General features: G+C 29.0%; 1 protein-coding gene across 1 annotated transcript; it reads right to left on the reverse strand.

The window, feature by feature from the left end:
- Positions 1-251: 251 nt before the first annotated feature.
- On the reverse strand, positions 252-17,443 carry LOC111618334 (E3 ubiquitin-protein ligase TTC3-like). Its single transcript, XM_023359832.1, has 2 exons — positions 17,256-17,443; positions 252-5,682 (listed from the first exon to the last, which is right to left on the reverse strand). The coding sequence occupies exon 2, from the start codon at positions 5,520-5,522 to the stop codon at positions 522-524; it is 5,001 nt and encodes a 1,666-aa protein (XP_023215600.1). The 5' UTR covers positions 5,523-5,682; positions 17,256-17,443; the 3' UTR covers positions 252-521.
- Positions 17,444-18,338: the final 895 nt, after the last annotated feature.

The raw sequence follows: 18,338 nt of genomic DNA on the forward strand, positions 1-18,338 counted from the left end.
GAGACAAATAATAAAATCTGTATCATACATAATTCTGCTAGTCATTTTTCCCTGCCACCTATTGATGCTTCAGTGCTTTAAAAATTGGGTGCTTTGAGAATATAGGTTTATGTTATTTAATGAAAAATATTTGATGATGAACAGAATAGAGATAATTAATTTTGATAATTTTATATCATATATTTCACCATGTAACAATAAATACATTGTTTCATCAATTTTCAGTGAATAGCAATATTTTAATTAAATGACATGACAAAGGATAGTTATAAAACATATGATATTTATGTTTGTATAAAACTATTTTTATTTGTAATTATGGCACATTGCATACGATATAATTCTAAGAACCCGTACTGTAATTATCACAGACAATTTATCACAGTTTATTTGTTAATGCAGGATAAGGCACTAAAATAATGTACAGTACATCTATTTTTATAATGAAAGAAAAGTGCTGAAGAGTAAAACCAATAACTATATTATTAAATTTTGAAACAAAAGAAAAACAGATGATAAAATTAATGTTGGCCCAATGCTGGGAATTCTTCTGGCAATAAAATGTGAACACGACAAATTGGGCAAGTACTCTGTTTAGTTACCCATTCATGAATGCAGCTATAATGAAAAGAATGTCCACATTCAATTTTAAATGAAACGAATGGAGTCATGTCTTCTAAACAAATACTACAACTGTTATCTGAAGAATCTTTACTTAATGTACTCCAGGGTGTCATTTTTGCAGCTGGTTTTGTCCATACGTCTTGCGAGTCATTATTATTCAAGAAAGCAGCTGGATATGTAGATCTACAAGCTGAATTCTTTTGTTCTTTAATAATTAATGCTGATATTCCTGCAATAATAGCATCTATAGTCATCCCGTTTAAAGAATTATTACGCTGTGCTCTGTATTCTTTCAGATAATTTGCCAATTGTGTTCGATTCATATTTGGGAATTGCATATGTAATTTATTCATTAATTTTTCAAAACTATTTCCCTGACTATTATCTGTAATTGACTTCAGTTGCAACTTTGGAGGTGCAATTGTTTTTGAGTCTCCATAATTTGATTTTAAACTCATATTTACCATTGAAATAGATGAAATTTTGCTGCCAGAACTTTCAGCATTTGAAAAAAATGAAAAATTTTGCCTATCATCAGTTTTAGATTTTGTTTTATTATCTTCAGGTGATGTTAAACTACTTATAGATGTAAAAAGCGGTTCTTTTGAAATTGAAAATGGATCAGTAATAGATGCAGATTTTGCTGCTGTTGAAACAGGATTAGTTGAAGTGAAGAATGGTGGAGATTTATCTATAGGATCATTAACAAGTGATTTTGGATAATCATTTAGACCTGGGGGAAATATTTCTAAACCTGGTGGTGGTGGTGCAAATGAATTAGGCATTCTGTTTTGAATTTGATTAAAAGTTGGAGGATACAAAGGATAACCATCTATTCTTCGAGATGGTCTTAAAGGATGAGGCACAGATGGACGAGAAAGATGAAAATTTTGTGCAGGAATTGGCAAATTTGGTGGACAAAAATAATGATAATTTGGCATTCGCTGTGAAGAGGGTGATTTTCTTATTCCACCAATCTGTTCAGAGCTTCTTAATTCCATAGAATGTTTATAAAATGAATCTATAGTTTCTTGAAGATGCTTTTTACTTTCACGTTCCTCTTTTAAGTCATTTTTTACCTTTTCATTTTCTTGTTGTAACTGATCAAATTGTTTTTTTAATTCTTTCTTTTCTAAAGTTAAATTCTCAAAATCTACTTGTAATTTTTTATTTTCATCTTGTAATTTACTTCGTTCTTGCTGCCATTGTTTCTTATTATTATCTATTTTACATTGCATATCATTTATTTTCTTCTGCAAATTAGTGTTTTCAGCATTTGCATCATCAAGAGACTTTTGGATCATTGACATGTTACATGTATATTTATTTCTCAACTGTGTTAAATTATCCAAAGTAGATGAATAATTATCTTCAATTTGCTCTTTTTCTTTTTCTAATGATGATATCTTGACATTATATTCTAAATATTCCTTTTCAGTTATTGTAATCAATTTCTCTTTCTTATCATCAAATATTAATTTATATGAATTGAGACTTTGGTTTATTTTATCAGTTATATCATCTTTAGAAATTTCACAATTAGAAAGATGATTCAAAAGTGAAATACTCAATTCTACTAAATTTTCAGATGACATATTATCAAAAGGAATAAGATGTAAAGTTTCTTTTTCTATATCAGAGGAATTAACTGAATAGATATTTTTTTCAGGAATGCTAAAACTTTTTCCAGTTATTGGATCTATCTTTTCCTCCTCTGAATTTTCATCTGGATTACTACTAACAAAATCTTCATTTGAATGAAAAAAACATTTTGGCTTAGTTGCAGAAATATTTTCATTTTCAAGTGAGAACATTAAATTTGGCTGTTGTACATTATCCACTTTGTCATTGCTTAATGATAATAAATTGTCATCTCTATAATTCAGTGGCAAAATGTTAGTTTCATTTTCTTCATTTTCTATATCAAAAAAAGCATTTATAGGATTATATTCATTAGCACATGGGTTGAGAATTGAAGAACTATTTGATAAATTTGGCATATTCCCTTCTGATTCATTAATATCATTAAAATCTTCAAATGTATCCAAAGAATCTAATGTATTAGAAAATTTTTTATATTTAGGCAATGAATAAACAGTTAAAACATCTTCTATTAAACAAATATAATCATTAACAATTGCAAAATTTATACTACTTAATAAAAATTTTTCTAATCCACCTTCCTCTGCAATCAATTGTTGTGTTTTACATGGAAATACTGCAATTTCATTCAAGAGAGTTGGATCACTTTTATGTATAGGTCCTTTGAATTTTAAAAACTCTTCAATAAATGAATAAACGTTTTCTTTAATATTTCTAATTTCATCATCATCATTTATTTCATTATTGGGATGTATATATTTCAGATCATCATCAGCACTATTTTGCAAACATGACATTGAATCTAGTTGTTCAAGTCTTGCTTTTCTTTCACAAAACTCAATCCAGTCAGGATTTACATCTGCTTCCATCAAACGTTTACTTTCTTCCAGACGTTTCAAGCGAAGCTGATATTCATTATATGATGAAAATCTTTCTGTACCTTCACAGAATTCTTCAACACTCATTATATTTTTTCCTTTTTGCTTTTTTCGATCTTTTGTCTTTTTAATTTTTGTATCTTTTGACAATTCTTCTTGTTCTTTTTTCAGGACACAAATTGGTACAGAATTTTTTGTATATAAAGGCTGGATATTATCTTTAGATTTTACAGGTTCACATGACTGGTATGTAGGAGGATTTTCAATTTCTTGCTTGTTTATTGAATTATCTTCAATACTGGATTGTTCTTCATGTTCAGAATTTTCAGGATTTACATTTTGATTAACTTCCGGTTTTGAAATCTGACTTTCTTGTTTACGTTTTTTTCTACGCTCTTTCTGCTCAAACTTCTTTTCTAATTTATTCTTGCGATGTTTTTGGTTAGTTTTACCTTTATAATTAACACTATCATCAAATTGCTTTAATACAGTACCATCTTTTTCTAAAATTTTAACATGAACAATAGCACTTCCACAATCAGGTGTTATACATGGTTGTCCCAAAAATTCTTTATCTGTACGGCCTAAACCTTCTTTTAATAACTTCCAACAAGATGAATGATATTCCACACTACACTGATCATGACAACGAACTAAACAAAAACCCTTGAAATGAGGATCACTATAATAAATCTTACGATCTAAAGTACATTCAGGATATCGACAGATAGCATCAGGATCTGGAGGATTATTGCATTTCTCAATTAATTCATTAATCATTTGGCACAGTTTATTTTTTTCTGTTTCTTCTATTTCTATGGAAGTTCCTGGCCAATTATAAGTGAGTGCAATCATTTCATCACTTATGACAGACAGACACTGTTTTAATGATATTTCTGCATCTTTAAATTTATTTAACTTAAAATAAGCTTTACCTAAACCATAATATATAGCAGGAAACTTTTTAACATTTACATCTTTTGAAACATTATTAAACATTGCTATAGCTTTTTGGATATCTTCTGAAGTTCCAGATGCAACATAAGCAATACCTAAAGCATACTTAAAACATAATGATTCGAGTTCTAATTTTTTATAAATTTCAGATGATAAATCAATTTCTCCAAGAACTTCTTCATAATTATCAATAGCACATTGATTTCGACCAGCTATTAAATTCTCAGAACCTTCTTTTAATAATTGCTTTAGTCTATCTATATTAGTACTACCAAATTCTTCTTTGATATCACATGTAATATCTGTACTAGGCTCTTCAGAATTACTATCTGAATCAGTTAATTCTGGAATATCAGTAGGCCAATGTTCTTCATTTTTTGTCTCTATTTGTTTCATAGATGAGTCATTTATATGTAATCCATCTGTACTTTTACTGTGATCCAAAGTTAATTTTTTATACTTTTTGCTACACTGACCTTCATTCCTACATTTTTTACCTATCTTTTCTTCTACAATTTTTAACATATCTTTGCTAATTGGTGCTTCCTCACAATTCTTTATACCATAAGAGGCAATACAATGAGCTTCATGAAATCTGCATTGTCCTTCAATTGCTTGAGCTAATCTATAATATCCTTTTGACCAATTTGGCTTCAAAACAATAGCACGTCGTCCATCTAATTCTGCTTCATCTAATTTCCCTAGTTTTAAATATGCTTGTGCACGATTACCATACAGTATTGCACTGTAACGATTAGTTTTAATTGCCATAGTATAAGAAGCTACAGCTCTATTATATTGACCATCTTTATATTCAGCATTTCCCATCTCTTTCCAATTTTTTGCTTCTTTATTCCACTCATCTTGAAATTCTTTTATCATTGTATTTGCTTCAGCTGTTTCTAGCATTATATCAAATAATTTATAAGATATCAGAAATGCAGCTGATCCCATTCTTTTATCTAAAAGATTTTCAGATAACATTTTTTTAACAATTGAATACATGTCGTCTCTACTAACACACTTTATAGCATCATCTAACGAATAACAACGATTAAGTTCTCCACATATAATTCGATATTGAAGAAATTTGTCTCTCAAAATATCACACGTAGCTGAGGCAACTGTTAATGTATGTAACATAAAAGTTGTATGATATATTATAGTATCAACTAATATAACTGCATGTTTAGCATGTTTATCAGCTTTTCCATCTTGGATAATACCTTGTGAAGGCAGGAGAGAACCTTCTTTAGCCCAGTTAGTAAGCAATGATGATGTATACACTTCACCAAACAAGAAAGGATCTAAGCCTCTAATCCTAAGATACCATTTATCAACTCCTGTCAAAAATGTCCATAAACTTGTCTTCATATCATTAACTGTGTTATGTTGATGTTTCCCACATTCTATGACTGAACTGAATTTTTCATTCAGTTTTGACCAATCTCCATGCCACATTTTAAATTTTAAAATACTTAGGCGTTAAAATATAAAAAGTTGATTGTAATAATTGTATTGCACCTTATGTTTTATGATACTTAAATGCAATATTAATTATTACATATGATACTCATTTAGAAAAACTGTCTTGAAAGATATGACTATATTACCACAAAATCTGAAAAAGAAATAATATGCATTAAAATTAAAAAGTATATAAATAAAAATAATTGTTTATGTTAATTATTTAAAATTTTTCCTATATATAATCTTATAGTCTCTATTGGAGAAGAACAAAGCTAATATGTCACTGTTGAGTTTGAATACATGTTCGCAATGAAATAATGTGCAACAATGTGCAACACCGTGTCATGATTTTTTCTGCATTACATTATCAGACAATATTTTATTCACTACTATACATTTCAAATTTATGTAAAAAGAATTGATGATACATTCATTACCTATCAGAAATACTTGATGTCAGGATTATAACTTTAATGACAATCTTCTTCATGATTTAGTTTTTTGAAATTTAATTTGAAAAGCATACAACAGAATGTAAGAATACACCTATTCTCTAATTAAGATCATCATCATGTCGTGAATCAACTGATCTCTCTGTCTTAACAAGAGTTTAACACAGAATTTACAATAAAATGGCTTTGTTCTTTATCCTAAAGAAACAGAATATTTTTTAGATATCATAACAAAGATATATCAACTATTAGAATATATTTTAATTTATTAATTTAATTAACAGACTCTTTTTAATGACCAGTGTTTCAAATTAAAATATTAATTTTATAATAATGTATTTTCACAGAAAAATTTCAGAAGACAATTTTTAGATGAAGAATAAATAACTCTTATCTAATATACAAAATAAATGCACAGTTATCCCCTGTCTAATGTCAATAATCCATTCCTGAAAATCAGTGAAGTGTAGAAAACAATAATACAGGTAAATATCTTATGAATACTGCTTCTAAGTTTATATTTACCAAAGAAAAACTAAGAAAAAATTTGACTGTCATCTAAAATGTGATAAGTTTTTACTTGGTGCAATATTTTTGATTCTCAGGTGTTTTGTTTATACAGTGGTACCTCAGGATACGAAATTAATCCGTTCTGAAACTGAGATCGTATCATGAAAATGTCGTAAGGTGGATCATCTTTTCCCATATGATTACATGTAAAACCAAATAATTCGTTCCAACGCGAAAAACATACTCAAATTAAAGCCAAGTAATACATTAAAAAAAATAACTTTAGTAAGAAAAACAAATGAAAAATGTGAACTAATGTAACGTCGTATGGTGAGTTTTTGTTCGTATCGTGGAGCAAAAATATGTTCGAATTTCATGTCGTATCCTGAAAATTTCGTATGCTGGGGCGTTCGTAACCTGAGGTACCACTGTATATCAGTTATCAATTGTTATTTGGTTAATAATTGTATTATTATTAAGACAACAATATACAACTCAGTCAGTGCTGCCAACCAAATGCTTTTGGTATTCATTTGGTCTGCATTGACTGAACACATCAACAACCAATGCACTACCAACCAAACACTTTCAATATGCTGTTTGGTAAAATTGTAATAAAAAGCTTTAATTTGCATAGATTTAAGCTTTTGTTACTCTGGATAGCATTTTGAATAAAAGTCATTCATTTAAAAGCAATTTTATCCTTATAAGCATAAAATTAAGCCATAAAACTGAAATTGCTCTTTGGGAAACCTCTGTGAACTTTGACATACTGACCTGAAGTTTCACTGGCACTTCACTAATAATGAAAAAGGCTTAAGTTTAAAATTTGAGCATTCTAGACCCAGTAATTTTTTCTATAAGCATCTGTAGTGCCGGATGGAGAAAAAGAAAAAACAACCTTTTTAGCAATTTTTGTACTTTTCAATAGCTTGTATTTCGGCCCTTTATAGAAAATCTCGAAATTTTGCACACTAAGAAAACAATTATGTTTTGAATGAGATATTCAGAATTACTTCAGGTGTTTGGGACAGAGAAAGTGACCCCCAGAAATCAGCAACTCTGATTCCTGTAATCAGAAGAACCTCATTTTAATAGATTTCTCAGGCTGCCAAAAATCTTATGCTGTTCCAAGAATCTATTATATTGCAAACAATGGATTTCCCACACACCCAGGAAGATATCTCTTATTTTAAAAAATTTGTTTTTTTTTAATTAGAAATAAATAGCTTACTTATTAGCTATGAAATTAAACTGATATTGATTGAGAGATGATCAAAGAAAATGAAAAGTAAATGGTAGGTAATTAAGACATATTATCACCCTTGAATCTCTTGAAAAATATTTTAAATCCAAAAGTAAGAATACAGTAGAATCTGTTTATAAGGTTTATTAAATAATAAAAATGTTAGCAAATTTATATTAATGTATATAAATTGAAATAGTACATTATTTATTAATTAGGTAGCATGTATCAATAAATAATCTAGAAATTTTCAAGAAATATTTAAAATTCTTTCTTTAATTTACTAAAATATCATCCATATAATATAGATAAATTGGAAGGAAAAGACAGAATAATACCTATGTATGAAACCACAAATCTCTTGTTATTATTTTTATCAAAAAGATAATTTATGCAAGTTTAAACCTAGGTCTAAATGTTGGGGGGGAAAAGTATACTTCTGAACGACAAAATTTGAATTTTGCATATGTACTAGTTGCATGTTGTACAGGAGTTTACTGTAGTTGAAATCAGTCATTTTAGATGTTTTATAAATAAGAAAAATATTTTGAAAGAATAAAATATTTAAAGATGATGTTATCAAATATGCATTTGATTTTTAACATCTATAATAATTGAAAAATAAATATAGAAACCTAAAATTTTAAAATTTTTTCAAAACTTAGACATTTGTTGATTTTATATTTTATATTAAAATGCTTGGAATATCCTCTATGAACATAGGTATAAAGTTCAATAGTAATAATTTAAAATTATGAGTTAATTAAATGTACTCAGAATGTAACATTTAACTCTACTACTGTGGCACTTGCTTACAGTCTTGATGAGAAACATATAAAATCAACCTTATTTAATGCACTTACAATGTCAAGTGCAGTCAAAGCTACAAACTATTTTGCATATATTTAAATATAATTTAAAATGTATATACATAATTTTTTATTAAAACTTAATCAATAGTTTTTTGAGAAATTATAGATTCAACCCAAGTGATTGGGCTGCAATTTTCAAATTGCAGACCTATACATTATCACTGTCTGAGACACAGTCGAGACTAAATATGGAAAGGTTAGGGGCCAGAGGCTCTGATTAACTGTAAATTAACTTCTAGTTGAGATTAGAAGTCATGTGGCATCAATTCAAAATTTTATCCAGAATGGAATTATATGAATGATCAGCATGACATTTATTTGTTATCAGGAGAAGTATGATGTACAGGGGAAAGACCACTAAAATTCAGACCAAATATGGAAAGCTTAAGGGCAGGACACCCTGATTGATTAACTATATAAGAACTTAAGGTCCAGACTGGAAATCATGTGATTTTTTAAAGTTAAAAGATGATTAAAAATTGCAGCCTAGCATTGTGACAATATCACAATAAATAATTACAGTGGGTGATCAGTTAATGAACATAATCCGTTCCAAGACTTTATTCGCTATCTGAATTGTTCGTTAACTGATTATCGATTTACCATAGGTTTTAATGGCAATTTAATTAATTTTTCTGGAGACCCCCAAAAATAAAAAATATATACTTTCTTAGTACATTTATTTATATGTAATAATAAAAATACATACATACACAAGTCTTGTGTTTTTATTAGTTTACATGTTTTTTTTTCGTTTGAAAGGGTTAAAGAATCTGTCTAATGTCGATTGCTTTTCTCTCTTCTTCAGGATTTTTTGTAAGTAATTAATAGCATTTCAATTGTAGAAATTCCCAAGACTCAACCTGGTTTGGATGCCATTCTGACATCCTCCCACTTCTTCAAAGGATCTTTAATAACAGATATCGGCATTAATCCTCTTTTTCAGAAGAAAACATATCTCGCCAAGTTTCTTGGTGTTCTTCATTCAAGAGTTCTTGGCGTTCTTCTGTCGTCATTATGAACTCTTTGATTTTGTAAAANAAATAGACTTATTTATAGAACAATCCCCCATTTCTCACCTCAGGGAAAGTCATAAAACAGTTGGGTGCTAATGACTTTGTGAAAGGGAAAAAGTTCTACACTTAGAAACTTCGAAAGAAGGGATTTGGCCTGTACCGTCCGCGGGCCGCATAAACATTGATAGGGGGCCGTATGTGGCCCGCGGGCCGCAGGTTGTGCACCCCTGCTTAGAAGAATGGAGAGAATTACTTGGATAGATAGAATAACCAATAAGGAGGTTATGAGTATATTTGGAATAGAAAGAAACCCAATGGTCAGAATCCAGAGAAGAAAAACAGCATATGCTGGTCATATAATAAGAAGATCCTCAGGAGAACTGATGAAAATTGCAGTTCAACAAATGGAGAGAAGACAAAAAAAGGGAAGACCTAAGCTAACATGGCAAGACAACATCAAAAAAAGGACTGGCTCAAGCTTGGGAAAGCTTATAACTGTGAAAAGTGGAGAACAACTGTCCATCAACTGCAACCCTTTGTAAAGAGGACACCACGTGAATGAATGAATAAAGATTTAAAAAGTGTGAAAACTTTAAAATTTACAGTTCAAAAATACAGACATTGCTTGTTCCATTATTTCTCCATTACGCAATTTAATTGGTTCTTGATATGATTTAAAATTGCTTGGGATTTCTAAAAATATTTGACTCTGAGAAAGGCAACTTGAATTAATTTTACATTTGAGGAGTTTCCTTAAATAAATACATTGTGAAAAACAAATATCCCATCAAAAATATCAATATATAATTCATAAAATTTATTTAATAACTAAAATGACTGCAAAGATGTTCATTTCTCCTAATGAATTACTAACACTTTTAAATGCACAAAATAATTCATTTAAAATAAAACAACTTGGTTTACTTATATAAAGTGCCAATTCTTTAATTTAACAACAACATAGATTAGGTTATCTTTGATTTTTTAAATGTTATATTAGTATTTCAAAATAAAACTCCAAAAATTTTATTTAATTCTGTCATTGCACTAATTATTATTCATAATTTGATAAAACATAAAACTAAAATGCTATGAACTAAAACATTATGAATTAGTAAATTGTTATGCAAACTTTTAGGTTTCATTTGCAAACATTTTTCAATATAGAAAACATTTAAATTATTCTCACTAATTAACTTAACTGAATTTATTATACCAAAATTGTCAGTAAAAAATCAGTTCAAATTAATTTCAATTTCTTTTAAATTTTGAAGTGTTTGTATTTTTCTTATAGAAATAGGAAATATTAGACCCTGTAAAGTTACAAGAGAGAAAATACATACAGTACATACATTCTAACTACATAATGGAAATAGACTGACATGTGCTATATTGTCCAATATCATACAGAAGTTTATATTCTATGGATCTTTGCAATCATGTTTTTAATTTTTGAAGAATTTCTAGCCTACTTTTTAAAACTGAGATTTTTCAATATTTATAGACAAATTATTTTTACACCTAAGCTTAATATTAATGTCTTAAAATCAATATATCAGTTAAATTATATGCATGACTTTTTGTTAAATTTAATTAAATAATCAATCAAATCTATATTAGTGTTTTTAGGAATTTAATTTATTGAGTTATTCTAGTTTATAATATTAAATTCAACTACATAATTCAACCAAATTTTTAATTAAAAGATAAAATAGTTTTGATACCAGCAAACTTTCAAATAAAAATGAAATTATTATCTACTTAAGTTTCATCTCGATTTGTAGAGCAAAAATAAAACTGATTTAATTTTAATCTTTATTTTAATATTAGATGTAGAAAGTGAAAATTTATAATAGTTTTTCTAATTAATAAAATATTTTAAAGGAATAAAAGAGTTATTTATCATATTTCTTCACATATAAGAGCACACTTTTACAGATAAAGCAAAATCAGCACTAAATTTTGCAAAGAACCTAAAAAACTCACTATTTTTAAAAGTAACTTTTATAGTATCAGAAGATTTTTTTTATTTTTAATAATGGCTACCACAGAGATGTCACTGAATAGCTACTGTATCAGTACATTTACATTGACACATTAGTGCAGTGCTCTTATAAGTCAAAATACATGGACACATTTCAAAACAAATACAAAAACAAGCAATTTTCATATATAAGAGCATGCTCATATTTGTGCAGAAATACAGTAATAAAATTCTGCTCCAATAAAGCAGATTTTTATTACTGTATTTTAGCACAAATTTTTGTTACTCATTCTAAGCCCATTGTCAGGAGCTACAGTTTTATATCTCTTCTCATGATAGACTTGATTGTCTAAGCCCATATTCACAGTATATTCAAAAGTGAGTGCCAACAAAATAGATTTTTGTTATCTTTTTTCCTATTTTTCATAAGTCTTGGTTAATTATTGTCTTTAATCAAAACACTTCAATAAAGATTTGTTCATTCAATAGAAATTTTTCAGACAAATTAAAATTTCTCTTATAACTTTTATAGAAGTGATATTTAGTTAAAATAACAATATCATGCAAACAATCTTTTCACTTCCTAGCTCAAATTTAACAATTGGACAAACTTTTTTGAGCTGAAAAGGTTGTTTGCATGATATTGTTACAATATTTTTCCTGTTTGACTTTATTTCTCATATTTAGTTAAAATAGCTTTCTTTTTAGATTTTAGTATTATATATCGTAATTCTTTATTTTTGTGTAAGGAAGTCTCCTTCATTAAAAATTTAGTTATTAATTCACTGTTTAGAACAGTTTTTATTTCAATTTCTGTGGATACCAAGATAAATTTTGCTATGATAATTTTTATACAGTAAAATCTTCTTTTTTGTAATCATGGTTATTGTTACCTGCAATTTAATATTATATATATAAGTGTATGCTAGTTCTGATATGTTAAAATATAAAAAAAAATCACTAATGTAACCAGTTCTTCGGTTATAGTTATTGTTTTAGGGAAATAGGTATTTTTAAGCTGTCTTTTCACATTAGTAGACTCAAGATATAGTTGATAATCAAAAGTTAGTCCGAGGCAATATTTAAGACCCATTAAGAGTGAAGGATGTAGAGAGTAGATTTATTTATATCTATAATAATATGAACATTTTAAATATAGAAACAAAGTAAAACATACAATGAAGCCAACACCTTGTCTGGAACCTGTTACCAGTGCACTCTGTGAATAATAAAGTTTATCACTAACATTTTTGGACTGTTGAATAGTAGTTCTTCAGATGAAATATACCAAATAACTAATGGAACACAAAATTATAACATGAATATTCAAATTAAATTGATTATATGCCTGATGAAAGTCGTTACGAAGGGCATGTGCATTTTGTGCATAGATAATGGCCATTAAAGGTTGACATCCATAAGGGCCTGCCAGGCAACCGATAAATTTAGCTCATCTTTTTGGTTGATGCACATGGCATTGTGGCTTGCTCTATAAATAGATATGGCTTCTAACCATCTTATGTGTTCAGGATGAGGCGTACTTAGGATGACCTTGGCTTGGTTAAATGTGGTCTCGATATCAGGGTCAGAGGCATAAATAGCAAGGGCCGTGTTGTGTCTCCCGTGCTGAAGTTCTGCTCGGTGTTCACGTACTCTGGTTGCCAAGGATCATTTGTTGGATCCGATATAAATAAGGTCCCTGTTACATCTGTTGTCCTTTAGAGGGATGGAGTAAACCCCAGGGAGTCTGTTATGGTTGGGAGAGTCTTTCCCATTGCGGAGGATGTCAAAGATCATCGGACATCTTCTGTACATTATCTGCATGTAGTGTTTGTTGGCAATTTCAGTGTACAGCGATTTAGGGATTAAATGTGACAGGGACATGAGTTTCACCGTCTGGTCCATTGTTGGTGGTTGTATGGGCAACCAAGCATAGCTATCTTAATCTGACCCATCATTTGATTGAGCATACAAGAGCATTGATTAATTGAAAAGTTTTGATATTGCCAGAAAGCCTTGATATAAGAAAAACAATTAAAATTTTATTACAAAAACTGCAGAGTAATAGCATTGCTAAAATAAAATGATATATGATGCAATTTTCTCAACTATCCTTAAAATCAAACATTATATGGGAGAGAAATCACACCTAACTGACGTTAAAAACGTATTTATTAAAAATTGTGAGTACTTAATAACCAATAAATTCTTACAGGAACTAAAACGAAATATAAAATAATATAAATAACACCTTTTTAATGGTCCGGCACAAAAACATTTAATTCTCTAAAAACATTTTCGACTGATTTTAGTGGCCTTCATCAGTTATTCTAATATTAAAAAGAACAAAGTATTCAAACTTATGCAATACAAAAATAAATAAAATTAAACTACAGTTGCGTAGAACAATGGAAAAATCACTTGCGGGTTATTCAAATTACAAAAACATAAAATAAAAATACAAACAAATAAACGTAAAATAAATAATAGTGCCGGAATGTATTAATCACAGGGATGCGGAGGGATTAGCCACTGCTTGGAAGTCCTTTTATAATAACACAAGTTAATATATGTATCTGCATGGACGGCACTATTATTTATTTTACGTTTATTTGTTTGTATTTTTATCTTATGTTTTTGTAATTTGAATAACCTACAAGCGATTTTTCCATTGTTCTACACAACTGCAGTTTAATTTTATTTATTTTTGTATTGCATAAGTTTGAATACTTTGTTCTTTTTAATATTAGAATAATGATGAAGGCCACTAAAATCAGTCAAAAACATTTTTAGAGAATTAAATGTTTTTGCTGGGCCGTTAAAAAGGTGTTATTTATATTTTATATTGTGAGTACTGCACTTTCAAAGACATACAATTTTTCATCAAGCAAAAATTGAACAAAAATTTTAAACTTAAAAATGGAAAATAAATGCAACTTTTCTTTTCTAAATTAAATAAAGGCACAAGGTTGAAATATCAAATACAGGTAGCCCTCGGTTTACACCGGTTCAATTTATGCCGATTTACAATAACACCGCTGCACAATTCGCCGTTTCAAGGTGTAATTCCCCAATTTTCCCTATGCTAGACTTTTATTTCAGTGTTGACATATTTACCGAGCCGCAACATTGTACATTTGTTAAAACAAAGATTTTTATTAAATATATTTATTGAATATATTTTTTCTGTTTAATATTATTGGGTATGTATACATTTGCATTAAATTAATATTAAAATACTAAACGTTTTAAAACACGAGCAAAGATATTAAACTTAATAGTCCAATAAATGGCATCCGAATCCATAGCGCCAATGAATGTATCCCGTATCAGTTCATTCAGGAAAACACCTTACAACACAATAGCACTTCCAGTGATCACAAATTATCATTAGTGAGACAAATCTACTTCTCATTGGCCAGACGATATTAGTCTCTCCTTAGCCACCTTGAATTTTCCCACTCAAACTGACCTTATATATGCACTACAGCGACTGGTGGTTGACCAATCAGTGTCTTCGCTCGTCTGTAGCTCTACGTCAGGTTAACGTATCCATTCAACTAAGGAAAGTTTGACGGATGAAGTTTGTGAGTTATACAATGTTGGGAGCGAAGTGCAAATGTAAAAAGGAGCATCATATTCAACCATATTCCGAAATTCTTAATGAAAGAAATCAAAAATGTAAACAATTAAAGATGGATACTTTTTTCCGAAAAATGTAAGAAATTCGAAACTAAAATTTTTAAATAAAAACATTTTACTTTATTTTATGATAAAATACATTTTAAAAATTAAAAATTTATATGTATTTTGTATTATATTGTATTAATAAACAAAATTATTAGCTTATTTTTCACTTATGTAGAACCTAACCCTATACCTCACTGTAAATACGGGTTCGTTTTACGCCGATTCGATTTGCGCCGGCTTTTGTAGGAACGGAACTGCAGCGTAAACCAAGGCCTAACTGTATTCAATTTAAATTAGAAAAGTCTAATTAAATGAGATGCATGTGAAATTATCAACAAAGATATAAATCCCCAAGTGTAAAGATGTTTAGAGCATCTATAATGTGAATTGTTTAAATAATTTTATCCATAAATGCAGAAAATCAATGGTAGGGGTATTGTAGGGTGAAAACAATGCAATGTAAAGATTTTCCCATAAGAATAACATTCTTTCGTCATAGTACTGCTTCAGTATGCCCTAATACTCTTTTTGAAAGCTCAATTGCGAGTTTATTATTGGCAATATCGTCTTGATGTTCTGCTACCCAAACTTGCAACATTCTAGATGTGGCTCCAATGTACATTAATGTTGTTCCCGATTACAGCTACCACAACAGAATTGCGTAAACCCCCAATTTTTCATATATGGCACACTGTCCCTATCATTCCATAACAACCTATGTAAGATTGGCTGGGAACAATTGGTAAAAAGAGGCCATGAGTTCTGAAGAGCCAGGCTTTGTGTAAAGTGCCCACAAAAAGAACTGGCAGATGAACAATGTGGCAATCTTATTTATTAGAAAGAAATGTCTGAGGATGTATCGATTTCCTGACGCAATTAAGGAGATACTTAAATTTTGTTGGGGAGTATCCTGTCTTACATACTGTGTCTGATATAATTTGCATATCTTTGTTAACACATATTCGGGTGGACAAAACTAAGACCATTCTACATACAAGAGCTGAAATAGCAGAATTTACAAAGCACGGGGGCTGGAAGGCATGGTAAGGATGATTCGTGGTAATGTACCAGCCTTATGGTAGACAGAAAATTTAAACCCAGCAGGTACTCTGCATATGAGTAAGTTTAAAAAGGGTACCTCAGCTTGTTCTTGCCCAACAGAGAAATTAATTGTTGTATAGAAAGAAAATAACATATCTATAAAGACATACAACTCTTCCTCAGAGCCATCCCAAGCAAGCAAGATATCATCTACATAACAGATATAAGAATGGGTAGTGAATAGCCAACAGGAAACTAAAAACTCTAAACTCAACATTTCTCATGTAATTGTCTATTGATAAATTCTTTCCGTCCAACCTATCGAATGTGCTCTAGCAACGACTTATCAACACACAATTACAGCATAAAAGCTACAGAATTTGGACCCAAGGCAAGAAAAATTTATTATGGTAACGGACTTCAAAGTGATGTATTCCTCGACCAAACTGGAGCCACGTTTCTGCCACTCGAGAGAGACTTCCTACCAAACTTAAAACTTAAAACACCCATAAATAAAGAAATAAATTTCATTTTTTCTCAGAATATCATGCAAAAATAAATAATAATAAATTAACAAATTGAAGCTAGAATTGAATTAATGTTTTTATTCTGGATTGTTTTTGAATAAAATATTCCAATATAAAGATAAAATTAAATAAAAATAAATAGATAAATAACATGATAATCTAAGTTTTAATTTCAGTTTTGTTTTTTGTGAAGTTTTAATGAATAAATTCTTAAATTTAAAATTCTTAACAATAAAATAATCGAATTATTTTTTACGTAATTTTGTATATCTTCTGCAACAAAAATTCAAAACAAATTAAGATTTAGATTCGTATTTTAATTGAAAATAAGTCACTTTAAGAAATTATTTGTTCAAATATCAATAAAATTACGCTGTTTTACTTACTAAATTCGTCAGAGTTGATACTTATCGGTATTAAAATTAAAATATAAATGCTTCGATTACTCGTATTGATTCTTAAACATCGATTTCTGTTCGTCTGTCAATAATGTAAACTAACTCCTAATATAGAAAATCGTTCTTAACGATTGCCTAATTGGACAATATAAGAAAATCCGTCTCTTTCGAGCCAATAATAATATATGTTATATCAATACATTTTTCTTATTATTTTGTTTCGTATTTTATTTTTTAAAAATCAATAAAAAAACAATATGATTAAAATAATTTATTATCAAACGTAATATAAAAATATTTAAATTATATTAAGAATATCATTTTTTTATATTTATTGTATTTTTAAATTTAGTAATATATGTGAATTTTATTATAAAGTTAAATGTATTTTAATAGGAATTTTTCTTACTTTTTGGTCAATTATTTATGCTAGATAAACGAGGAAAAATAGAAAACATGTTTAATATATAACATCTACAAAAATTATTCAATAAAGATTAAATGTTTATTATCAATTTTATATATAAAGGCATTAGAACGGGGGGAACTTAAAAAAAAGCACATTTTAAAATATATGCATTACAAGAGAAACAGCCTATTAATTATGATGATAAATTAAAATTCATTCTGCTTTGATAACAATTTTGCCCGCCATATTGTGGACCTGGTCGAATCCATAATGGGCTTGCTAAATGACAGTGGCATAGCGAACATAACTGGCGCCCCCTCCAGAAACAAATCTTGTTCGTCTTGGAAACCATTTGGTGCCTCTCTGCCAAGGACTATATACTACAAGGATAGCCAGATCCCTATTCTACAATGTTAGCCAGGAATGCCAAGTTAGTGACGTCAGCACGAGACCTGACCTCTCTGTTTACATAGAGCAGGGTGTGCACGTGTTTAGTTTTCGCTTTTAATATTCGTCCAATTTTGTGATTAACGAAGTGATTTATTTTAATATTTCTGTAATTGTTTTATTTGACTAAGTTTTTTATAAGGTAAGATGATTTAAATATAAGTCATTAAATATTTAAAGCTATATTTTTATGTTAGGTGAAGAACAAAATGCTG

This window comes from Centruroides sculpturatus, unplaced genomic scaffold (genome assembly GCF_000671375.1).
Source record: "Centruroides sculpturatus isolate CEXI.00-Female unplaced genomic scaffold, Cexi_2.0 scaffold92, whole genome shotgun sequence".
NCBI classification, from domain to species: domain Eukaryota; kingdom Metazoa; phylum Arthropoda; class Arachnida; order Scorpiones; family Buthidae; genus Centruroides; species Centruroides sculpturatus.